Here is a 26,104-nt window from a genome sequence, read left to right on the forward strand (position 1 = left end):
ATAGGTGATCCATTTTAATTCTGGTAATACCGCTTTAATTGATTCTGATGGATCCTATTGCCTTCTAGTAGTCCGTGTTCCATATATATAATGAACAATAGTTCCAAGGAGAAAGCCCAATTTTTTTTATCAAATATGAAATTTAAGCTCCATCAGATTGACCAAAGCTGGCCGTACATCAACAGCAGGTCACAACATGCGAGTTCTAGCTTAACATGTTGTTGGACAGCTTCTATGTAGAGGAGGGCGACACTTCTGGTTTATATTGGGACCTATTAGGTGGCGCTCCTAATGTAAATGGCCAATGTCTAACTTCTGTATACGTTCAGGTAGTCATCCATCCATTAACTGCTGCAATATTGCCTCGTATGTTGCTGGCATATCAAACCTTCACTATTGTTTACAGTTTTTCTTTCCAATTCTCCAGATATGATGGTGTTAATTTGTTGCCTTTAAAGCATCTAGTTAAGTGCTTTGAATTGTTCAGTAACATGCTGGGTCCTGATATAGCAACTTGGATCAGGTGCCAACCACATTCCTATGTGTTTGTGTGGTTCACTAGCAACTTATCCATCCAAATCCTCCATTATATACTCTGGTTTCACATCCTGCACAAAGATGAAGCTATAGCTGTGCTAATTATTTTTTTTTTTAATTAAATGTTCTAACACGTGGGATGAAGCACCGTGACAAATGGAAAGCATTACCCTGCTGCCATGAAAGAGTTTAATTTAGACCTATTTACATTAGTCTGGATTGCATCAGGAGTGAACTTGGTTAAGTCATGTTGCAACCAGTGTTTGGCCAAGTAGTACCTCTATTTAAGACGTTTGAAGATTAAAGGGGCTTTCCGGGACTTTGCTTTTGATGAACTAGCTGTAGGATAGTGGCTGTGCCTGGTACTGCTGCTCTTTGCAGTTCAGTCACATCCAAGTGATTGAGATTGCCCTGCAGTACCAGGCACAGTCGCTTTTAAAAGTGCCTGGTAAACAATGAAGAGGCCACAGCACTTACTGGACCGCCACAGCCACTTTAATCAGCTAAATCGGACCCTCATCGATCTGATATTGATGACCTATTCCAAAGATAAGTCATCAATTTCAAAGACCTGGGAAAGCCCCATTTACAGGGAATGTCCGCTTTAGACAATGCCTTTTTGTTTGGACGTTCTCCTGTTTAAGCTAATCACAGGGTGTCCTATTGTGGTGACCCCAGCAATCGGTTGTAATCTTAGGGGGAACATGGCAGCAAGTGTCAAGCTAAAATCTGTGGGTTGTCTGTGTAATGCACAGAGATGTTGGGTCCTCCAGCGTAAACTAATGGATCAATGGCAGACCTCCTATTTATTAAAACCAGCAAAGGCTGAAGTCAAACATCCTGATTTTGAGCCAAAAACAGGAGTGGATACTAGAGGTATAAGTATGTCGTTATACTTTTGGATCCACTGTTGGCTTTGGCTCAAATCTGCTTATAAAAGCTGCATTCAAAATTGCATACGTGAATCCAGCCTTAAGGGTTGTTTGGTTTAGAAAATCCATACCCTATAAAGAGGTTTTTTTTGTTACGACCACTGGTCACATTCCATTAACCGTATATCGTCACTGATGAATGAAAATCCATTCCTAACTGTAAGGAAAGACCTGTGTCATTGAAGGACACATCTCAAGCATGTAAGACACTTGTATGTGAATGTCACCAGTAGTCCATTCAAGGTGAGATGGCAGAAACCGGTTTGGTGAAGTAAATTTCCAATATTTAGCTATGCATCCAAGTTTTCGGTATTATTTCTTTATTTCCAAGTTCTAAATATAAATGGACAATTGACATGCTGCTATTCTCTGGGTCAATTGTATAATAAATGTAGTAATATTGTGTTTGACATGTCTTGCTCTTTCGCAGGTTGAGCCGGAGCCATCACAACAGGGCAATCAGCAAGTTGAGGTATTTCTTCCAAGTACAACTGAAAGTGTAATAGTAGAACAAGAGAAAAAAGGCAAGGTGACCGCTGAGGAACTGCGCACGATAGAAGATGAGGATGTTCTTGATAAGATGGTGAGACCGACCTACACAGAGTTGTGTTTTGAATTGGCAAGAAAAGTCCCACGGAATGGGAATATTCTATTTTTATGTAAGGTTTAATTGAACTTTGTTGTATCTATTATTTTTTTTACAGCTGGATGGCACCACAGACTTTGAAGAAAGAAGGATAATTAGAACAGCCATGAGGGAACTACGGCAGAGAAAGAGAGGTACTTTAAGACACTCTTTAAGGCCACGTGGTGGATATGTTGAGGATTTGCAGTTCAGATTCCACACTAAAAGTGAGCAGAAATTGTACAGTATAGTGCAAGACGCTAGGGTTCACATAATGGCAATTTTAAAATTCACAGCATGCTCTACTTTTTATGCCGATGCCCTGCGGAAATGCCACAAATTTCACCTATTGTATTGAAATGCCACCTTAATATCTTCATGTTAAATAGGAACTACACTTTTATCAAACTTCTGATATGTCATAGAGACATATCAGAAGTTTTGATCGGTGGTGGGTACCGATGCTGGGACCCCCACCGTCGCTGAAACAAAGGTGCAGAACCGCTCAGCTGAGTGTCCTGCACCTACGACTGTGATCGGTGCTCCCTGTTAAGCTGAAGACGGCTCACATAGAGCGTCTGTAAGCAGTCTTCAGGCTAATGGGGAGCACCAATCCTTCAAACGTGCAGGACGCTCAGCTGAACCCTTCTGCACCTTCGTTTTAGTGAAGGTGGGGTTCTCTGCACCTGGACCTCCACCAATCAAAACTTCTGATATGTCTCTCTGACGTATCAAAAGTTTGAAAATGCAGTTACGCTTTAATGCATGCAGGTTTACTTGCACCACAATGTGTTAACATGGCCTTTTGCTCTCTGGTGCATCTGGCATTAGTATTGTGGTGCTAAACTTTTGTTCTAAATCTTAATGCCTTTTTAGCCTCTTTTTAAACCATAACATTTGTTTGTATTGTATGTGTTATTAAATGTTCTCTGGGCTTCATATTAGAGCAACGGGAGAAGGAGAGAGAGCAGCGCTTACAGGAACTAAAGAACAAAGAAAAGGAGTCCCGGATGGCACGGAGCACAGAAACAAGTTTACGGCAGACCGAAACAACAAATCGTGGCTCGGCTATTAGCACCATCACTAAAACACAGAGGTTGATGCAGTCAAGTAAGTAACGGATTATCAAAATGTTATACCCAATGTTCTCATATGTAGCCTTTGCTCATGGTGGTTCTTTGATCGGCCCCCCATTGAATTATTCTGTTTCATGCGCAATATTGTTTTGGCAGCTGATGCAGATGCTGCTTTCTCATCCGGATTGTTGCTATAGAAATGTTATTGTAATTGTGTGACCATGTCAGAGGTGATTTCTGTATCTTGTGTGCAAGATATTGCTGTGAAGTATGCCAGCCATGAGAGAGGTATCGAACGTGTCCAGCACCAAGTTTATACAGTGTGTGTGCGCCATTGTGATCAATTTGGTGCAGTTTACGCCTGTCTAGTTTTTTACTTACAGTATTAATAAATCTGCCTGACTGCGCCTTTCCTGCATTTCTAAGTGGGGTAAAAACTTTATTATATGTGTAAAATGTAATCAAATAAAAACAGAATGCTCAGTCTGTGTTGAAAATGTAAGACAATCTCCACAAATCCGCAGAAAGATACTCGTGTGTTTAGCAAATCCGTTGCAATTCGTAACACGGGTGCGGGGGCGACCAAGGTAATTAAGGAAATGGGGGTTTATTGCAGTACCAAGAAAGGTTATCAATCTTGGGGTAGTTCAGTTTAGAGAAAAAGATGGTATACGGCAATTTAACTACACTAAGGGCTGTACGATTATGACCTAAATCAAAATCGCGATTAATTGAACATGTAACCTCAATGACCATTAATGACCGATTGTTTAGGCCACACCCCTTTTGCCCACCACGCCCCTATTTGCATGATACGCCATTGAATTAATATCTATCCCCTGAGCCTGCTGCATCCGACTGCATATAATATACCCCCTGTCACTGCTCCCACACAGTATATTGCCCTCATAGTGCTTCCCACACAGTATAATGCCCGAATAACTTGCCCTCCACAAGAATACTGCCCCCATAACTACCATCTGCATAGTATAATGCCCCCAAAGCTGCCCCTCACACAGTATAACGCTCCTATAACTGCCATCCACACCGTATAATGCCCCATAACTACCATCCACACAGTATAATGCCCACAAAGCTGCCCCTCACACAGTATAATGCCCCTATAACTGTTCTCCACACTGTATAATGCCCCCCATAACTGTTCTCCACACTCTATAATGCCCCCCATAACTGCCCTCCACACTGTATAATGCCCCCCATAACTGCCCTCCACACTGTATAATGCCCCCCATAACTGCCCTCCACACTGTATAATGCCCCCCATAACTGCCCTCCACACTGTATAATGCCCCCCATAACTGCCCTCCACACTGTATAATGCCCCCCATAACTGCCCTCCACACTGTATAATGCCCCCCATAACTGCCCTCCACACTGTATAATGCCACCCATAACTGCCCTCCACACTGTATAATGCCCCCCATAACTGCCCTCCACACTGTATAATGCCCCCCATAACTGCCCTCCACACTGTATAATGCCCCTCATAACTGCCCTCCACACAGTGTGCCATTCACACAGTATAAAGTCCCCCATAGCTGCTCCCCCACAGTATAATGCCCTCATACAGCCCCAATAGTACCTGACAAAAATAATAATATACATGCTCGCCTAACCCCGTTCCAATGACAAGTGGAGGAGATCCCTCTGCTCCCCCGGTCTGTGAGGCTCGTCACTGCAACGTGTCCGGTGATAGATTACGGCCCCCTGCTCTACCATTGGATTTAACTGTATCTGCCTCCTGAAAATGCAGATACAGTTTAAACTGGGGGAAACATTAAAAAAAAAAAAAAAAAATGCACAAGATGACGTCTGTTAATGGCGCTGAATTTCAGTTTTGTTTTTTTTTTCTATTAATTGCCCAGCCCTAACTACAATGTGCAAATATATTATTGGACAGTGCAGAGATCTTTTTAATCTTTTTTACACCTAGGCCTGTAACCATGACAAGGGGCCATCCTCTATGTCTAGAGGAAAGAAGGTTTCACCTTAATCATAGGAGATTCTTTACTGTAAGAGCAGTGAGACTTTGCAACTCTCTGCCACAGGATGTTGTGATGGTTGGTTCATTGAGCAAGTTTAAGAAAAGCCTGGATGTCTTTCTTGAAAATATAATATTACACGTACTAGTTTCTGGAGATGGGACGTTGATCCGGGGATTGCCATATTTGGAGTCGGGAAGGCATTGGCATCCACCTCGTGGGTTTTTCCTTTCCACTGGATCAACACGGTAGGATTATAGGTTGGACTTGATGGACCTGTGACTTTTTTTTCAACCTTCTAAACTATGTAACCAGTATTGTACTGTAATTTGTAGCAAAAAAAATCCACCATTTCTTACAAGAAGTCTGATTTTGTTTTTCAAATATAAATTTTGTGTTGTACAGATGATGGCAGCAAAACATCAAGAACTACTACGGTTGAGGCCAGTTACGTAAAAAGATCGGAGAGTGAGTATATTTAATTTATTAGGATCCCATTTATATTCGAATTACATGTTTTAAGGGCTTGAAAGCTCTTTCCAGGCTTTGTAGGGGAACACAAGTACCAATGTTTCCTATATACTATATAATATTGTATAACAGCTGTGCTTGTATTCCCATATTGTGTCTTTGTTCAATGGTAAGTTTTTGATGACAAGGTCAGGGCCTGTTCACATCAGCGTTCGGTTCCGTTGATGGGTTCCGTCAGGGGAACCCATCAATGGAAAGGCATTTCAATGGTAATACTTCCATTGCTAATGGTTTCCATTTGTCTCTGTTCTGTAAGGTTTTGTTTTTTTTTTGTTTTTTTTTGTCTGCACTATTCCGTCAAAAAAACCAAAAACCTTACAAAACGGAGACAAACAGAAACCATTAGCAACGGAAGCATTACCATTGAAATCCATGGTAATGCTAACGGAAAGCTATGGTTTCCGTTTGCTTATCTGTTGATGGGTTCCTCCGACGGAAAGGCCTGACGGAACCGATGAACGAAACCTAATACTGATGTAAACACCCTAAGCTGTTTTCTCTAAAGAAGCAGAAAAAAGGGTCCTATTATAGTTAACTGAGGCTCATAAAAAGAGAAGTGATGCTGGGCTGTGATAGCTTCACAGTATTTCATGAAAATATACCATATGTCACAATTCATAAAAAAAAAAAAGGCCTGAATGTCGGGTCTCCGGCTGTCAGTGACTGACGGGGGCCCTGAGGAGAGGATAGAAGCTTTCGCTGCTTCTGTCTTCTCTGATGATTTGTACACAGCGCTCAATGAACGCTGTGTACATGAATAGAGACAGCAGCAGCGGCGCTGTCTCTATTCCTCCCGGTGATCATGTGACTGGTCACATGATCGCCGGGTGCCGTTAGTGGCAGACTGTTGCTGGGTCTTACTAGACCCAGCACAGCCCTATTAGTGACAATCGTCACTATGAGAGGGCTGATTTCCCCTGTAACCGGGGCTGCTGTGCAGCTCCAGTTACAGTGGAAAAACATGGTGTAAAAGAAAGAAAAAATATATAAAGTTCCCCAAAGGTCTTTTTTGACCTTTGGGGGACAGACCATAGTAATAAAAAAAATAGTAAAGTAAAGTGCAAAATTTTTTTTTTATAGTAAATACACATAAAATACCCACCTAAAAAAAAAAACGTCTCCGTCTCCCGTAACGCTAGCGCTGACCTAATTACCCTAATATATTAAAATTTACGGTAGACAAGGACTATCACAAAAGGTCTATTTTAGGGTAAAACTATGTTATTAGCAAAAAAAGATAGCTGAAACGTAAAAAAGCTTATTTTTTTACTATTTTCAGACTTTATGAATAAAAATTCTAAAATCGCAAAAAAGGTGTGTATAAAAATGATAAAAAAAAGAAACCTGCATTGTCTACGGAAAAAATGTCGCAAAAATCTTGTCGTTAGCCCAACAAATAAAAAAGTTATAGCCATTTAACCCCTTCCCGCTCCTTGACGTACTATTACGTCATGGCAGCTGTATCGTTCGCGCTCCATGCCGTAATAGTACGTCTCGGGAGTAACGGCCGTTTCGGCCGTCCTCCCGACACATACAGGAGCTGTGACGCTGCTGTCTTGTTCAGCAGCTGTCACAGCTCCTACAGCGGGGACCGATCGCTGTGTCCCCGCTGATTAACCCCTTAAAAGCCGCGTTCTATAGAGATCGCGGCTTTTTAGGGGTTAAGCTGCCATCGCCGGCCTGCTACGCGATAGCGGCCGGCGATGGTGACTATGGCAACCGGACACCAAACAATGGCGTCCGGCTATGCCATAGACGGAAGCCTAGTGGGTCCTGACAACGTCAGGACCCACTATGCTTGCTGTCAGTGAGTAGCTGACAGTTCTAATACACTGCACTACGCATGTAGTGCAGTGTATTAGAATAGCGATCAGGGCCTCCTGCCCTCATGTCCCCTAGTGGGACAAAGTAATAAAGTAAAAAAAAGATGTGTCAAAATAAGAAAATAAAAGATTTAAAAGTAAAAATCCCCCCTTTTCCCTTTATCAGTCCTTTATTATTAATAAAAATATATAAACAAACAAATAAACTATACATAATTGGTATCGCCGCGTCCGTAACGGCCTGAACTACAAAATTATTTCATTATTTATCCCGCATGATGAACGCCGTAAAATAATAATAAACAGAACCACAATCACAATTCTTTGGTCACTTCACCTCCCAAAAAATGGAATAAAAAGAGATCAAAAAGTCGCATGTACCTAAAAATGATGCTGATCGAAACTACAGTTCGTTACGCAAAAAATAAGTCCTCGCACGGCTTTATTGATTGAAAAATAAAAAAGTTCTGGCTCTTAGAATAAGGTAACACAAAAAGTGAATGATTGTTTACAAAACGTATTTTATTGTGCAAACGCCATAAGACATAAAAAAAAACTATAAACATCTGGTATCGCCGTAATCGTATCGCCCCGCAGAATAAAGTGAATATATCATTTATAGCGCACGGTGAACGCTGTAAAAAAAAAAGAATAAAAAAAGAATAGTAGAATTGCTGTTTTTTAGTCACCACGCCACCTAAAAATAGAATAAAAACTGATCAAAAAGCCGCATGCTCCCCAAGAAAACTACAATGGATTCCTCAATGGGTCTAGTTTCCAAATTGGGGTCACTTTTGGGGGGTTCCCAATGTTTTGGCACCACAAGACCTCTTCAAACCGGACATGGTGCCTAATAAAAAAGAGGCCTCAAAATCCACTAGGTGCTCCTTTGCTTCGGAGGCCGGGGCTTCAGTCCATTACCGCACTAGGGCCACATGTGGGATATTTCTCAAAACGGCAGAATCTGGGAAATACGTATTAATTTGCGTTTCTCTGATAAATCCTTTTGTGTTATAAAAAAAAATGGTATAAAAAGGATTTTCTGACAAAAAAAATAATGTAAATTTCACCTCTACTTTGCTCTAAATTTTTGTGAAACACCTAAAGGGTTCATAAACTTTCTAAATGCTGTTGTGAATACTTTGAGGGGTCTAGTTTCTAAAATGGGGTATTTCATAGGGGTTTCTAATATATGGGCCCCTCAAAGCAACTTCAGAACTGAACTGGAACCTAAAAAAATAAATAAATGAGGCAATACTTCGCTTCTTACATTATACTGATAATGAGCCGTGCCCACCCCGAGATGACCCCAGTTTTGACCTATGTATAAACGGAGACCCCTATTAGACCGTTCCAGTGCCCGGTTTTCCCAGCATTCACCCCCGAGAAGTGTATTTCTATTGATGAGTCCCTGGTACATTTTAAAGGGAGGGTTCAATTCCGCGAGTACCTGCCGGGTAAGAGGGCAAGGTATGGCGTGAAGATATATAAGCTGCGAGAGTGCATCAGGGTATACCTACAGGTTTAGGATATATGAAGGAAAGGCCACCCCCAAACCAGACTGCATCCTGGACTACAATAGGTACATGGGAGGGATGGACTTGTAAGATCAAGCCCTGAAGCCCTACAGCGCCATGCGGTGTGGTATAAGAAGCTGGCCGGGCACATCATACAGATGGCTTTGTACAATGCGTACGTGCTACGTCGATGTGCAGGCCAGACGGGAACTTTCCTGGAATTTCAAGAGGTGATTATCAAGAACCTAATCTTTAGGGACCAAGAAGGGGGGGGCACCTAGTACTTCTGGAAGCGGGGCCACACGCATCGTACCAGGGCAGCAACACTTTCCAGGGGAAGTTCCCCAAACTGGCAAGAAGGGAAAAGTCAAAAGAGGTGCAAAGTCTGCTATAAGAGGGGGATAAGGGATGACACAATATATCAATGTGACACGTGTCCCGAATAACCAGAGCTCTGTATGAAAGAGTGTTTTAAAATTTATCATACATCCCTTGGTTTATAATTTACCCCAATTTTACTTACCCTGATGCACTCCGCACAGCTTATCCCCCCTCGTCTTTCCCCTCTGAGCCCTGCTGTGTGCCCAGGCAGCTGATAACAGCCACATGTAGGGAATTGCCATACCCGGGAGAACCCACATTACAGTTTATGGGGTGTAGGTCTCCGGTCAAAATGCTCACCACACCTCTAGATGAATGCCTTAGGCCTCATGCACACGACCGTGTTTTTGCGTCCGCAAATCCACGGGTTAATTGCGGACCCATTCATTTCTATGTGGCCATACCCACTATCCGTGTTTTCACGGCTCTCCGCATGTCCGCACATCCGTGCCGCAGAAACTCCGGACATGTCTTATTACGGTCCGCAAATGCGCTGCGGACATGCCAATAGAAGTCAATGGGCCCGTGGAAATTGCGGATGCACCTCCGTGTGTCATCCGCAGTTTGCGGATTTGCGGAAATGTTGCTAGGCGACGACCGGGAATGAGTTCTGTCGTCATCCTCTTTTACCTAGGCTTTTTTTTTTTCATCCGCATTTTGCGGATTACATACGGATGAACTGCGGATTACATACGGATGAACTGCGGATGACATTCCACGGAACACGGTCCTGGAATTTGCGGACCAGAAAAACACCACGGTCGTGTGCATGAGGCCTTAAGGGTGTAGTTTTTAAAACGGGGTCACTTCTTGCGGGTTTCAACTGTACTGGTACCTCAGGTGCTTCTGCATACATGACTTCGCACTAGAAAATCCCCAGTAGGCCAAATGGTGGTCCTTTCCTTCTGAGCCCTCCCATGGGCCCAAACGGCAGTTTATCACAACAAATGGGGTATTGCGGCACTCAGAACAAATTGCGCAACAGAATGGGGTATTTTGTTTCTTGTGAAAATAAGAATTTTTGAGCTAAAATGACATATTATTGGAAAAAATATATATTTATTTAATTCCCAGCCCAATTCAAATAAGTTCTGTGAAGAAACTATGGGGTCTAAATGGTCACATTACCCATAAATGAATTCCTTGAGGGGTGTAGTTTCCAAAATGGGGTCACTTCTGGTGGGTTTCCATTGCTTTGATACCTCTGGGGCTCTGCAAATGCGACATGGCAGCCGAAAACCAATCCAGCAAAATCTGGACTCCAAAGAACACACAGCGCTCCTTCCCTTCTGAGGCCTCCCATGGGCCCAAACGGCAGTTTATCACCACAAATGGGGTATTGCCACACTAAGGACAAATTGGGCAACCAAATGGGGTATTTTGTTCCCTGTGAAAATAAGAAATTTTGATCACAAATGACATTTTATTGGAAAAAATGACATTTTTTTCATTTCACAGCCCAATTCAAATACGTGCTGTGCAAAAACTGTGCGGTCAAAATGGTAACAACAACCCTAAATGAATTCCTTGAGGGGTGTAGTTTCCAAAATGGGGTCACTATTGGGGGATTCCTACTGTTTTGGCACCTCAACACCTCTTCAAACCCGGCATGCTGCCTAAAATATATTCTAATAAAAAAGAGGACTCAAAATGCACTAGGTGCTTCTTTGCTTCTAGGTCTTGTGTCTTAGTCCACGAGCGCAGTAGAGCCACATGTGGGACATTTCTAAAAACTGCAGAATCTGGACAATACATATTTAGTAGTGTTTCTCTGGTAAAACCTTCTGTGTTACAGAAAAAAATGGAATAAAATTGAAATTCCGCAAGAAAAATGAAATTTGCAAAGTTCACCTCCACTTTGCTTTAATTCCTGTGAAATGCCTGAAGGGTTAAAAAACTTTCTAAATGCTGTTTTGAATACTTTGAGGGGTCTAGTTTTTAAAATGGGGTGTTTTATCAGGGTTTCTAATACATAGGCCCCTCTAAGCCACTTCAGAACTGAACAGGTACCTTAAATAAAAGGCATTTGACATTTTCTTAAAAATATGAGAAATTGCTGTTTATGTTCTAAGCCTTGTAACGTCCAAGAAAAATAAAAGAATGTTCAAAAAACGAGGCCAATCTAAAGTAGACATATGGGAAGTGTGAACTAGTAACTATTGTGGGTGGTATAACCGTCTGTTTTACAAGCAGATGCATTTAAATTCTGAAAAATGCAATTTTTTCAAAATTTTCTCTACATTTTGCAATTTTTCACCAATAAACACTGAATATATCGACCAAATTTTACCGCGAACATGAAGCCCGATGTGTCACGAGAAAACAATCTCAGAATCGCTTGGGTAGGTTTAAGCATTCCCACGTTATTACCACATAAAGTGAAATATGTCAGATTTGAAAAATGGGCTCTGAGCCTTAAAGGGGTATTCCGGAACTAAAAAATTACATTTATTTAAATAAAACAATGAAACTGATAAAACTTTACAATGTACTTACGTTTCATCAGATGGCTGTAGCGTCGTATATCCTCCTCCGTCACCGCCCCCTTAGTGAAGCAAAATCTGCACTTCCTGTGCAGACCCGTCCATTTAGTCTTCTGCCTTGCTTCCGGTTTCCGGCTTTCACACTGTACGGTTACGTCACAAATGACGTAACCGTACCACGTGCTTCTTTATCTCAGAGCATGCGTGGTTAACACACTCCACCGCGCATGCTCTGTGAAATTATAACCCCTTATAAATTACCGACGGAATACGAAGTTGCGGGAATAACGGCCGTTTCGGCCGTCTTCCCGACAGGTGCAGGAGCTGTGACAGCTGCTGTCTCGTACAGCAGCTGCCGCAGCTCCTACAGCGGGGACCGATCGCTGTGTCCCCGCTGTCTAACCCCTTAAAAGCCGCGTTCAATAGAGATCGCGGCTTTTTAGGGGTTAAGTTACCATCGCCGGCCTGCTACACGATAGCGGCCGGCGATGGTTACTATGGCAACCGGACACCAAACAATGGCGTCCGGCTATGCCATCGACGGAAGCCTAATGGGTACTGACAACGTCAGGACCCACTATGCTTGCTGTCAGTGAAACCTGACAGTTCTAATACACTGCACTACGCATGTAGTGCAGAGTATTAGAATAGCGATCAGGGCCTCCTGCCCTCAAGTCCCCTTGTGGGACAAAGTAATAAAGTAAAAAAAAAAGATGTGTAAAAATAAGAAAATAAAAGTTAAAAAAAATCCCCTTTTTTTTCCCTTATCAGTCCTTTTTTATTAATAAAAATATATAAATAAATAAAATATACATAATTGGTATCGCCGCGTCCGTAAAGGCCTGAACTACAAAATTATTTCGTTATTTATCCCGCGCGGTGAACGCCGTAAAAGAAAATAATAATAAACCGTACCAAAATCACAATTGTTTGGTCACTTCACCTCCCAAAAAATTTATTAAAAATAGATCAAAAAGTCGCATGTACCTAAAAATGGTCCTGATCGAAACTACAGTTCGTTACGCAAAAAAAGTCCTCGCACGGCTTTATTGATGGAAAAATAATAAAGTTCTGGTTCTTAGAATAAGGCAACACAAAAAGTGAATGATTTTTTACAAAACTTATTTTATTGTGCAAACGCCATAAGACCTAAAAGAACTATAAACATCTGGTGTCACCGTAAGGCCGAGTTTACACGAGCGTGTGCATTTTGTGCAAGCAAAAAGCGCGGCGTTTTGCGTGCGCAAAAGGCAATTAACAGCTCCGTGTGTCAGCCCTTTATGATGCACGGCTGCCTGGTTTTCGCGCAGCCGTCATTATGACACTCCGTTTGGATGTTTGTAAACAGAAAAGAACGTGGTGCTTTTCTGTTTTCATTCATCCTTTACAGTGCTGTTGCGCGAATCACGCGCGTCCCACGGAATTGCTTCCGTGCGACATGCGTGGTTTTCACACACCCATTGACTTCAATGGGTGCGTGATGTGCGAACAGCGCACAAATATAGGACGTCGTGCGTTTCACGCAGCGGACATACGCTGCGTGAAAATCACGCACCTGGCTGCACGGCCCCATAGACTAACATAGGTCCCTGCGTATCGTATGAGCCCTAATCGTATCGCCCCGCAGAATAAAGTGAATATGTCATTTATAGCGCACGGTGACGCTGTAACAAAAATAGAATAAAAAAACAATAGTAGAATTGCTGTTTTTTTAGTCACCACGCCACTTAAAAATAGAATAAAAACTGATCAAAAAGCCGCATGCACCCCATGAAAACTACAATGGATTCCTCAAGGGGTCTAGTTTCCAAAATGGGGGCACCTTTTGGGGGTTTCCACTGTTTTGGTACCAGAAGACCTCTTCAAACCGTTTAACCCCTTAATGACCGGGCCATTTTGCACGTTAATGACCAAGGATTATTTTTGTTTTTTTCACGGTCACATTCCAAGAGTCGTAACTTTTTTTTTATTCCGTCGACATAGCCGTATAAGGGCTTGTTTTTTGCGGGACGAGTTTTATTTTGTAATTCCACCATTTTTAGATGCTTTTAATATATTGATTAACTTTTATTAACTTTATTTTAGGAGAGAATTGAAAATAAGCAGCTATTCCAGCATTGATTTTCACGTTATAAATTTACGCCGTTTACTATGCAGCGTAAATAACATGTTAACTTTATTCTATGGGTCGGCACGATTACGGGGATACCAAATATGTAGAGGTTTTATATGTTTTCCTACGTTTGCACAATAAAAAGCCTTTTAGAAAAAAATTACTTGTTTTTGCATCGCCGCATTCCAAGAGCCGTAACGGTTTTATTTTTCCGTCTATGTGGCCGTACGTGGGCTTGATTTTTGTGGGACAATGTGTAGTTTTCATTAGTACTATTTTGGGGTACATAGGACTTAGATTAATTTTTATTTAATTTTTTTTATAGTGGGAATGGGAGAAAAGAGCGAATTTTGCCGTTGTTTTTTTGGACGCCGTTCATCCAGCGGTTTAATTAATGTGTTAATTTTATTGTTCAAGTGGTTATGATCGCGGGGATACCATATATGTGTATGTGTGATTTGTTTTGACACTTTTACTTTAAAAAAACCACTTTTTGGGCAAAAAAAATAGTTTTATTTGATTTTCACTGTAATTTTTTTTTTTTGTTTTTTCACCAACTTTATTTAACGGATTGACATTTTTTTTTTTAGTCCCACCAGGGGACTTCACTATGCGATGTGCCGATCGCATATATAATGCTTTGGTATACTTCGTATACCAAAGCATTATTGCCTGTCAGTATAAAACAGAGGGAGCTCCCTCCCTCTGTCAAACACATTAGATGCCGCTGTCACTATTGACAGCGGCATTTAATGGGTTAAACTGCCGGAATCGGAGCGCGCTTCGATTCCGGCAGTTGCAGCAGGAGCCAGGCTGTGTATAACAGCCGTGCTCCTGCCGCTGATCGTGTGGGTACACTGGCAGTACCCGCGCCATCACAGGACGGATATATCCCTCCTCCTGCGCGAACTAGCAGCTGCAGAGGACTGATATATCCGTCCTTCGGCGTTAAGAGGTTAAAAACGCAGATATCCAGTGATTTCAGCTTGTGCTATCAGTAATAGAATGAGAGCACCAAAATGAAGACTGAGATTGCAGAAGTTAGTAGAGCTGGGTGTAGTAGGCGGAGCAAGTGCACTGCTGCATGCACATTGCATGCTGGGACTAGAGCAGTGCATGCAGGGGGGAGAAACACAGGAAGAGAAGAGGAATGAACTTACTGAGCAAAACAAACCTCTCAAGGTAAACAATAGGGAGTAATGTTACTAAAACCATTTATTATCAAGAAAAAGCTAGTCAGAGTGCACTAATATCTTAATAGAGGAACATTGCATTGATTTAAAAAAAAAAAAAAGGATTGGAAAACCCCTTTAAGGCCAAAACTAGGCTGCGTCCTTAAGGGGTTAACTAACACGTGCTAAAAATGGCTAAACGGTGTCTGGTCCTGAAGGTGCAAAATAGCGCGGTCCTGAACTGGTTAATATAGCAGAATTCCTGTTCAAAGCTTGTGGATTTCACAAATGCCTTTTTATTAAGTTTTTATTAACAAACAAATAAGGAAATAGTATAATAATGGGATTCTACCTTAAACATTATTTCACAATTGGGATAAATGTAAAACGTAAGTGGTGTAGCTTCCCACATACTTTGCTCTACTGAATTTTGAATTTTTTCAGGTCTTCCCAATTCTACTCTTTGCCCTTGGAAACAGACAGTAGGTTGGCTCCAATCTGTTTTCAGACATGAAACCTGTGTTTGATTTCTATGTAACTGTCATTTTAAGCTCCTACAATGCACTGCTCTGGTAACAAAGTAGCAGAATTAGGAGATTTGCTTTAGACTAAGTCTACATGCCGACTTTAACTGCGACATAGTTTAAAGTCAATGTGGCCGCATTGTGTCCCGTGGCTTGCCGCGACTGCTGCACATTTGCAAAACATCCAGCAGTTTTGGATTTCTTGCGACTGTAGTGATGCGGTCATGGAAACCCATGGGTCGCAATGCTGCCTTATTGACTTTCATTACCTGGGAGGCAGCTAGGGTGACAAAGCGATCTTTGGTCGCACCATCTGTGTTGCGGCCAAAGTTGCCGTGTAGCCCTAAGCAGAGACATGAAGGGTGGAGGAAATGTCACCTAACTCCATATAAGCAAAATATCACCTGAAATTGGAGTAACCTTGTAAATTGTATAAACACGGAGTTTCCCTTTAAATAGGTGTCCGAAAACCAAAGTCAAAATGTCTATAACGTACAACATGCACTGCAGCTGACTCTCTACTCTCAAATGTTTTTACTATAAAGATAGATCTCAGAATGATTTGTATTTTCAGATGGCGGAACGGTTGTTCAGACAAAATCTTCATTCAGTGCTACATCTAAGAATGTCGGCAGGTAAATGTGAAATTCTACATAATTGGATGTTTTCTCTGTGGGTTCAATAGAAGATGCTGTTCCTTGAAAAAAATAATCATACATACGCATAAGAAATGAGTGAATTTCCTTGTCTGCAAGACGTATTGGCAGCATTTGAGACAATGAAGGCAGAATTCAGGGTCCGTATTTGAACGTTCCAGCCTCCCTTGACTTATGTGGCACATATGTCTCCTTAAGGCCTCATTTAGACGAGCGTAATATACGCGCGTGCTTTTCACGCGTGTCGTACGCACCTATATTACTCTATGGGGCAGTGCAGACAATGCGTGAATTTTGCGCAGCGCGAGTGCGTTGCGTAAAACTCACGACATGTTCTATAATCGTGTGTTTTTCGCGCATCACGCACCCATTGAAGTCAATGGGTGCGTGAAAACCACGCAGGTCGCACGGAAGCACTTCCGTGCGAACTGCGTGATTCGCGCAAGAGCTGTCAAACTCTGAATGTAAACAGAAAAGCACCACGTGCTTTTCTGTTTACTAACATCCAAATGGAGTGTCTTAGAGATGAGCGAACTGTCCGAACCGAACTTCACCGGGTTCGGCCGAACTCGTTTTGACCGAACCCGGCAAAAAATGTTCCGGTACGCGACGTCAGGAGACAGTCACTGTCCAGGGTGCTGAAAGAGTTAAACTGTTTCAGCACCCTGGACAGTGACTTCCGATCCCAATATACGTGAACATGTAAAATAAAAAAAAGTTCTGACTTACCGATAACTCCCGGCTTCTTCCAGTCTGACCTACCGGGATGACAATTCAGTCCAAGTGACAGCTGCAGCCAAGCACAGGCTGCAGCGGTCACATGGACTGCCGCGTCATCCAGGGCGGTGGGGCCAGATGTCAAGAGAGGCGCGTCACCAAGGACACGGCCGGGAAGTTCTCGGTAAGTACGAACCTCCTTTTTTTTTTTTTTAAACGGGTTACTCGATATGGTGATCGGAATTCACTGTCGAGGGTGCTGAAAGAGTTAATGCCGATCAGTTAACTCTTTCAGCACCCTGGACAGTGACTGACGTTGACTAGCCTCATCTCTATGATGGTGGCTGCGCGAAAATCACGCAGCCGTGCATCATACACTGATGACACACGGAGCTGTCAAGTGCCTTTTGCGCATGCAAAACGCTGCGTTTTTTTGCGTGCGCAAAACGCACACGCTCGTGTAAATGAGGCCTAATAGTAAATTCACAAACACTGATGAGGCAAATTCTTTAAAGATTTGCTCATCTCTAATCAGAATATTTCACGCTGGTATTAAATTGAGAGAAAATTGATGTGTGCTTGTGTGATCGCTGCTTCCCCTTCATTCCGTTTACTGTTTAATACGGTCGAACGCCGACACACTTGTAGCGGCGGTTCACAGTATTACAGCCATTTCCTATAAGTAAATGGGGAAAGGCTGTAATACTGAAAACCGCCGCTACAAGTGTTGCGGCGTTTGATAGTACTGAGCAGCGTTAGCTGTTTTGAAGGGGCCGTGGTGCTTCACCTTTATAGCTGATTGGTTGATCTTCACCGTTCACATATTTACGGCCTATCCTGAGGTTAGGTCAACAACTTTCTCTCATCTATTACATTACCAACCCCTTGAAATTGCAAAATTTTTAGCACTTCTATTACGCAGTCATGAAGTTTGCAGAAAATTACATACTATTTTGTTGTCCTAGATCTCCTTGATTAATTTAATTTCTTATAAATTTTTGGTCAACTTGTTTTTATACTGCTGATGATGGACATTTAATATGTCATGCTACAGTATTTTTGATCGTGAGGATGATGGCGTGGCTGCCTTAGAGAGGAGGCAAGCAGAAAGGAAGAAGGAGCTCATGAAAGCACAAAGTCTTCCTAAAACACCTGCCACACAGTCTCGCAAGGCCATGATTGAGAAACTGGAGAAGGATAGCGGAAGGTATTGAAATTTTAGATATTGCTCATTCTTTTTATACTTATGTAAATTATATATATATATATATATATATATATATATATATATATTTTTATTTTTTTATTTTTTTTTGTTTGTAGGTTTTATTTTTTATTTACAATCCATGTTTTGTGGGGTTTGTTGGGGCAGCCAGATGAGTATTGATCAATGAAAACTACTGATAATGTCCTTGCTTCAAAAGGAACACTCTTCGCATTTTTAATAGTTAAATATCAGATTTTAAGTAGAATTTCTGTGTTTACAAATTGCTCTCCGACAATGGAGCTATTTAGGAAGCACTTCAGGATTTGATATTAATTTCATATCCTTGTTCTCTGTTGAATTGAGAAATGGATCTATCTGTATGTATGTATAGTGTAAACTTTTTCTTGTGCGTCTTTTGCAGTCCATCTACTCCAGCTTTCTCCAAAGTTGCCACCCCCCGCACTGCAGCATTTGGTGTTCCTAATGCTAACAGTATCAAGCAGATGTTGTTAGACTGGTGCAAAGCCAAAACTAGAGGTTATGAGGTAAGTGTTGGGTTAAATCTAAATAGATCATACAGTACTCGATCATTGTAATCTAATATCTAGTACAGTGCTGTACTTGGTAAGAAGCACTATTTGTAAATGTACATCTCATTCATGAAATCTATGTAGCCAGTCCATATGGCTGTATTATATAAACAAGTACAGTTGCAGCTCTTGAGATTAGGGCTTGGACACCAAATTGTAACCAAGGCTATTCCACAAATTTTGAACACTTTGAGCCACATGCTTTATGCCTAGGGCAGACAAAAGTTGTCCGTGTTACCCATAACAACCAATGATACCACTTCTCGTGTGTGTATCAATAGATAGATGGGCCGATCAGTAGATGGGTCGATCAGTAGATGGGCCGGACACAGGTGAAGTGAATAACATTGATTATCTCATTACGATGGCTCATGACAAGGGGTGGGATATATTAGGCAGCAAATGAACAGTCAGTACTTAAAGTTGATGTGTTGGAAGCAGGAAAAATGGGCAAGCGTAAGGATCGGAGCGACTTGGATAAGTTGCACATTGCAATGGCTAGACTACTTGGTCAGAGCATCTCCAAAGCGGCCCAAGGAAGGATAACCAGTGACTGGTTTATGGGCGCTAATGTCTCATTAATGCCCAAGGGTAGCGAAGCCTAGCTCATCTGGTCCGATTCCACAGAAGAGCTACTGTATCACATATTCCTGAAGGATATAATGCTGGCTATTATAGAAAGGTGCCAGAACACACTGTACGTTACATCTTGCTGCTTATGGGACTGCGAAGCCGCGGACCGGTCAGAGTGCCCATACTGATCCCTGTTAACTGTCGAAAGTGCCTAAAATTGGCATGTGAGCATCAGAACGCAACCACGGAGCAATGGAAGAAGGTGGCCTGGTCTGATGAATCACGTTTTCTTTACACGGTGTGGACGGTTGGTTGCGTGTCTGTCATTACTTTGGCATAAGATGGCACCAGGATGCACTACGAGAAGACAAGTTGACTAAGGCATTGTGATGCTCTGGGCAGTGGTTCTGGCATTTATGTGGATGTTACTTTGACACGTATCACCTAACTAAACGTTGCTGCAGACCAAATACATTCCTTCATGTCAACAATATTCCCTCATGTCAGAGGCCTCTTTCAGCAGGATAATGTGCCCTGCCACACTGCAATAATTGTTAAGGGATGATTTGAGAAAAGTGGAGTTTAGGTCTCCAAATTCCTCAGATTTCATACCGATCAAGCATTTATTGGACGTGCTGGAAAACCAGTCCGATCTAAGAGGCCTCCGCTCGCAACCTACAGGACTTGATGGATCTGCTGCTAATGTCTTATTGGCAGATATCACAGGACGTCTACAAAGGTCTTGTGGAGTCCATGACTCAACGGGTAGGAGCGGTTTGAGCGGTAGTAGGATGTTCTTGCCGATTTAGTGTATGTATGTGTGTGTGCATATAATATATAATTATGCATTATACACAAATTCACATACTTCTCTGCCCTATTGCCAATTCCCAAGGCCCTATCTGTGCAATATATAGCTAGATCATTAAGAAATATAGCACTATTTACAACGCGCTAAGAGTATTAGGCATATATCTGTTCCTATGCATTCTACTAGATGCTGATATTGGCTCAGTGCTCCATTTTAAGTTTGGTGTTTTACATGACTGACCATTGGCATATGTTCTGTTCCAGCATGTGAACATCCAGAACTTTTCTTCCAGCTGGAGCGATGGAATGGCATTTTGTGCATTGGTCCATAATTTCTTCCCTGAGGCATTTGAGTACAACCAGCTTAGTCCACAAAACAGGAGACGAAATTTTGACTTGGCATTCTCTGCTGCAGAGTACGTATTTTTCTTATACTGCGTTTAAAAGTACCTGATGGTTATTGGTGTCTAAGATGTGGACTTCATAGTGACATGTCAGAAGTTTTGACTGATCGCTAAAACGAAGTGACAGAAGCGTTTGGGTGAGCCGATTTAGTTTCTGATCGGCTTTTATTGGAAAGCTGAGCAATTGGTGTACAGGCTCATATACTTTCTATTGTGTCTGTACACCATTACATCAGCTTTCCGAGAAAAGGCTATCCGAAACCAAGCGGCTCCGCGCTCACCAGAGCGCTTCTACCGCTTCGTTTTAGCGAAGGGTGGGGGTCTCCATGCTCGGGCCCCGACCAATCAAAACTTCTGACATGTCACTATGAAATGTCATAAGTTTTTTCTGAAAGTTTAGTTACCCTTTAATGTCATTGTTTTTATATAGATTTATAAAATACAGCTTCGAGTTATGCATGTGTTATAGGATTACGTTTCCATTGTCCTTTTTCTTCTTTGGCTGTAGGACTGCTTATGTATTTTCTTCTTTAAGACCAGATCTATGTGGTGGCTAAAGGCATGTTCCTATTATGCAGGGAAAGAATATGCAACGTATGCATTTATCTGCACAGATTACATCAATTGTTAATTACACTGTACTTCCATATCTCTCCTCAAGGGTGCGATATTCAAAACCTACAAAATGAAGTTCACATTAATTCTTAGTGAGGTTTGGTCAGAGGGTACATTCATTCTTTAGGGGGAATTTATCAACTGTTCTACGCAAGTTTTATGTCGTGATCTCAAAAAGGCCCAAAATTGCGACACTTGGGTCTTTTACGGTGCCCTCACTGCTCTTTAAGAAAGGGGTGTAACTTACAAAAAAATAAAAATTCTATATATATTCACATCACTGCTCCTTTACTCCCCTCTAAGTACCCTCAGGCTCTCACTACCGGCCGCGGCTCATACAACGTACTAACGGCGAGCACAATCAGGACGTTGTATGTGATACATCCTTTTCTTTTAGGTACACTGGTCGGGTGGGGAACTGGATGGCACATGGCCGTAGTTGCTGTACCACAACTGTAGCGCACGGCTAGCAGAAAGATGCTACAGATTAAGTGGCGTGCTCCTCTTAACTCTCATCTTATTACTGCGGAGCGTATAACTTAGACGGCCGTATGAAACGCCAGTCTTAGTAAATCTGCCCCTTTGTATTCTTGCCCCTTATGTAATTGGAGTTGCTTGTCCATCCACACAAAAATTACATAGAACAAAACTGATATGATGCACAACTCTTCAATAAAGGTCAATAAAATTGGTGAGGAAGGGAATATTTGGAAGGGAATACCACAACAGGTGGTCTATTGGGTGTACTGGAGTGGAGGTGTTCCAGACACAGCCATGGAGTATTGTGCAGACGTTTGCATATATCTTTTCATGTTGCCACTGATGCCAGTACAGTAGCTTATCATTAGATCTACAATACGTCTTTGATGCATTCTGCCATGCAAAGCTTTTCTCTGTTTTAATCTTCAGCTAAAACATTGCCTTTTCTTCATGTATGAAATTGACTCAAAGCTCTTTATTGATCTTAACCTGCTTTTTTTTCCCTGCTTTTTGTAAGAATTCAACGCTAATTTCCACTTTTTGTGGCTGTTGGTGCAGAAAATACATCGAAATGTTGTGCTTCCCTTTTGTCCTCTATCCAATGGCTTCTGGAGTAATAACTTTTTTTGATTTTGGCGTTTCTTAATTTGGGGAGATGAGACCGTTCTCTGGGGTGGTAAATAGTATGCGTAGTATCCCGTCAGGACTCCATACTTTCCCATGTTTGCACTGATTCTCTGCTTGGTAATGGCTTATTGTATGGCATTAATCTGTAACCAACTTTTCTGGCTTCTCTACAGCTAATAAATTCTGAAGCAAGCGCTATGCATGTTTACTGGTGTTATCCACCCCAATAACATTATATTGTGTATGTACAATGCTAACGGTTTTTATGTATTTGTGCTATGCATATCATGATCTTGATGATGTCATTCATTGTCACTGTTTTATGTGTATAGATTTTCTTTTTAAGAAAACACAGTCTACATTTATATTTGTTTGAATAACCATTCCTGTTCCTAAAAAGGGATTAAATCTGGTCTTATTTGGTCCTACCATAACACTAGGTGTCCCCTGGATTAGTATTCTGTATAGCGTCCAGTGTAATGCCCACTTGAGCTGGTTGTGAAAGCCACAATTATGCCAATAAATCCGAATGCTAGAAAACGCAGCGGTAGGATTACTGTGGATTACAGGCAATTGGACTGTTTTTCGTAGTCTTCTGACCATAAAAACGTTGTACAGTGGATACTTCCATAAAGAGAGAACCAGCTGGATGTCATCCATTTTCAACAGAGGTGATATTTATCCCATCACTCAACCCTTGTATCTAGTAGCTTGTCACAACCATGTAAGGCTAGTCTTAGACCAGGAGTCTCCTCTATCTGTTTGGCATGTCCCATTTCTCCTTACTAGGAAATGAGTAGTACTTTCTTTATCAGATGGACGTCCATAAAATTTATATGGTTTCACTGGGTAAGCGTCCAAATCTTTAAGTAGCTGTCAAGAAAAGTCACACATTTGCCCAACTGAATATTCAAACATAATAGTTGCGTTTATATGCTTAATATAAGGGAGATCTAAAACACCACTTGATCCCCAAAACAGTGGCTGTACTTTTCTTTCATGAAGTTAAACAGATAAGTCTGAAAGCTTCTTATGAAATATGCTAAACCTTGATACATTGGCGTTTCCACATCTAAAACGATTATTGGTTAAACTAATTAATGCCCAAATAGGGTTGGAGATTGAGATCTCCGTTTATTCAGTGTGGTTCCAAGCTTGTGACATGCAAGTTAAAGAGAATCTGTCACCAGTTTATTAATTCCCTATCCCCTAACTAATCTAATAGCTGCTATGATGCTGATAACTACAGTGTAACTTGTTTTCAAAAACCTATATTTGCATTTATGAGCATTTTTCTAAATACCTCCCATTTGGCAAGTATATCCAAATTAGCATAACTCTTTCTTTTCACTCTGGGCAGTGTAATGTTTTCTGTATGACACTGTCCAATCAGCGTCATATAGTTCTCTGCCCAGCCCAGCAACACAGCATGATAATCTAGTATACAGCTTCCATTTCCGACTGTTTTCAACTGGTGTTATCTCCGGTTGTTTCACAGCTAGAATTGCATCTTTCATATGCCACCAGAAGCACTGTTCTAGGTGGTCCACAGCCAGAGATATGGCTATTTTGAAGTGATCGCCCTTCCCTCCAGCCTCAGTCTCTCACACTGTGTGAAGCGGCTTCATGCTGATAGGACAGGTCAGAGGCATCGAGGTAGGTAGCTCCACCTCAGGAGAATCGCTGGTGTTATCATCCACTAGTATAGCCTTATTTACATATTTAGAAAAAAAGCTCATAACTTTTAAAATAATCGTTTTGGGACACAATTTTTACTGGCATTATCAGTGTGACAGCGCCTATTAGATTAGCTAGGGGATAGGGCAATACTAAACTAGTGACCGACGCTCTTTAAAGGAGTTATGTAAGATTAGAAAAATAGAAACCGCACCACAACTGTCCACATTTTTCCCTCCAGTTGCACATGTGTCCTGTATAGCTACCAACCACACAAATACACAACTCATGCTGCATATGCTCAGATTCAAAGAATCTGTGTCACCTCTTAACACTGGCTTTTTGCACCTCACATTGACTTTTTCCCCATTCTACCACCTCTCCACCATTTACAGTCACACTCCATGTAATTGTCCAAGGTCTGTTTGTTACCCCATTGAATTTTTGTTTATATTTTGTTCTCCCCAACCATGCACCTCAGTTCTTGGACACGCACAGCATGGGTATGTTCATGGTAATGGCACCAGAATGTTTAAACCACTCATGAATGTCTCTTCTCTCTCCTTCTTTTTTCTTTCTCTCCCTCCACTGGGCTGTGTTCACTGGTTCCCCTTCTGTCTTTCCACCTCTCCTCATCCGTTCACCCCTAGGAAGCACGCTGACTGTCCGCAGTTGCTAGACGCAGAGGATATGGTCCGCATGCGAGAACCGGACTGGAAATGTGTTTACACGTACATCCAGGAGTTCTACCGCTGCCTGGTGCAGAAGGGGATGGTAAAAACCAAAAAGTCCTAGGACTTTTTCCGACATAGACACAATGGTGAGAATGAATTTCATGGTTCCTGACAAGGTGTGTGTGTACTTTATATCAGAGCATGTGTATTCTGCACTGCTAGTGAATGGATGAAGATGAAAGCTGTTAAATGCCTAGCTTGTCTAAGATGCCGCCTAAGGAATACAGCGGAGGTACTTTGGTTTCACACTTCATCTTGCCTCGTGGATTATCTGACTTGATTATGAGTGTTTCCAGAGGAACTGTTCTTGTTTGAATTAAACCGTAAGTCCGTCATGTTCCAGTAGAAGTGTATTACACTTACACGTTGGATAGGAGAACAGATATTAAGTTAGATTTTTAGTTGGGTTTGACTTAATTTGTATTAAAAATAGTCTCTGAATATCTCACCAGATTAACGCCTATTATTCTGAATGTTATTAAACTGTATTCTCGTTTTTTTTCCCCCCTTGTTTTCTATGAAGCAAATATGTTTTCCCTTTTTTAAAACCAAGAACTACTTTAGGTCTTCTGTCTATGTATTCTGTGTTAGAGTCCCAATAAACACACTTGTGTGGGGCCCTACTGTATTTCGAACGGAGGGATTGGGACGTTAAGTTTTAAAAAGAATCTGACGAAACATTATGCCATATTGCTGCCCTATTCTCCTTTAAGTATTGCTTGTAGGTAAAAATATTTCTGTAATACTGTGCACCATATGGCGGCACACAGGATGCCTTTGACTCCGTAGTACAGAGCCGCTGGGACTCGGCATGTTTCTGTACATCCTCTTGAGCGCTGACTAGGCTGGCTTACATCATAAGATCCTTTTGCTGTGACAGACTCCCTTACTATATTACTTCGTACCTCTGTAACTCAAGACACGAGTGCTTATGTAAACAGACTATAACCTTGCAAGGAGCTAATGATATTAGTCACTGCCTAATATTGATATATCTTTTATTCAGATGTCCTTACTCCAAACTAATATGCTAAAAGTTCTAAGGAAATGTTTTAGGGGTTGTCTGCTTTCCCTGACAAGAAACTGATCAAAAGGTATCCAACTGCTGTGACATCCAGTAATCTATGGCGATGGTTCCATTTTCCTGCCTTTAGAATGCATGGATAGCACGGAAGCGGCGCTCCTCCCTATTACAGTACTGTATATGAAAATGGGCTTTCTAAACTAGACAACCCCTTTTAAGTTGTCCATAGACATTGTTCTTAAGATCTGAAATTTAGTTTGATTCCAGTTTCCT

General features: G+C 41.7%; 1 protein-coding gene across 3 annotated transcripts in view; it reads left to right on the forward strand.

Moving 5' to 3' along the window:
- The window catches only part of SMTN (smoothelin), a 132,740-nt gene that overhangs the window by 100,463 nt on the left and 6,173 nt on the right, over positions 1-26,104 (forward strand). For 2 of the 3 annotated variants that reach the window (XM_075853285.1, XM_075853302.1), the window contains exons 11-18: positions 1,900-2,052; positions 2,174-2,249; positions 3,040-3,204; positions 5,579-5,641; positions 16,292-16,352; positions 18,145-18,297; positions 18,719-18,842; positions 20,535-20,686. In XM_075853285.1, the coding sequence (XP_075709400.1) occupies positions 1,900-2,052; positions 2,174-2,249; positions 3,040-3,204; positions 5,579-5,641; positions 16,292-16,352; positions 18,145-18,297; positions 18,719-18,842; positions 20,535-20,686 (947 nt within the window). Of the gene's footprint in view, positions 1-1,899; positions 2,053-2,173; positions 2,250-3,039; positions 3,205-5,578; positions 5,642-16,291; positions 16,353-18,144; positions 18,298-18,718; positions 18,843-20,534; positions 20,687-24,723; positions 24,894-26,104 lie in introns of all 3 variants that reach the window. The other variant, XM_075853294.1, reaches the window with a different exon arrangement.

The sequence above is a fragment of the Rhinoderma darwinii genome, chromosome 1 (genome assembly GCF_050947455.1).
Source record: "Rhinoderma darwinii isolate aRhiDar2 chromosome 1, aRhiDar2.hap1, whole genome shotgun sequence".
Taxonomy (NCBI): domain Eukaryota; kingdom Metazoa; phylum Chordata; class Amphibia; order Anura; family Rhinodermatidae; genus Rhinoderma; species Rhinoderma darwinii.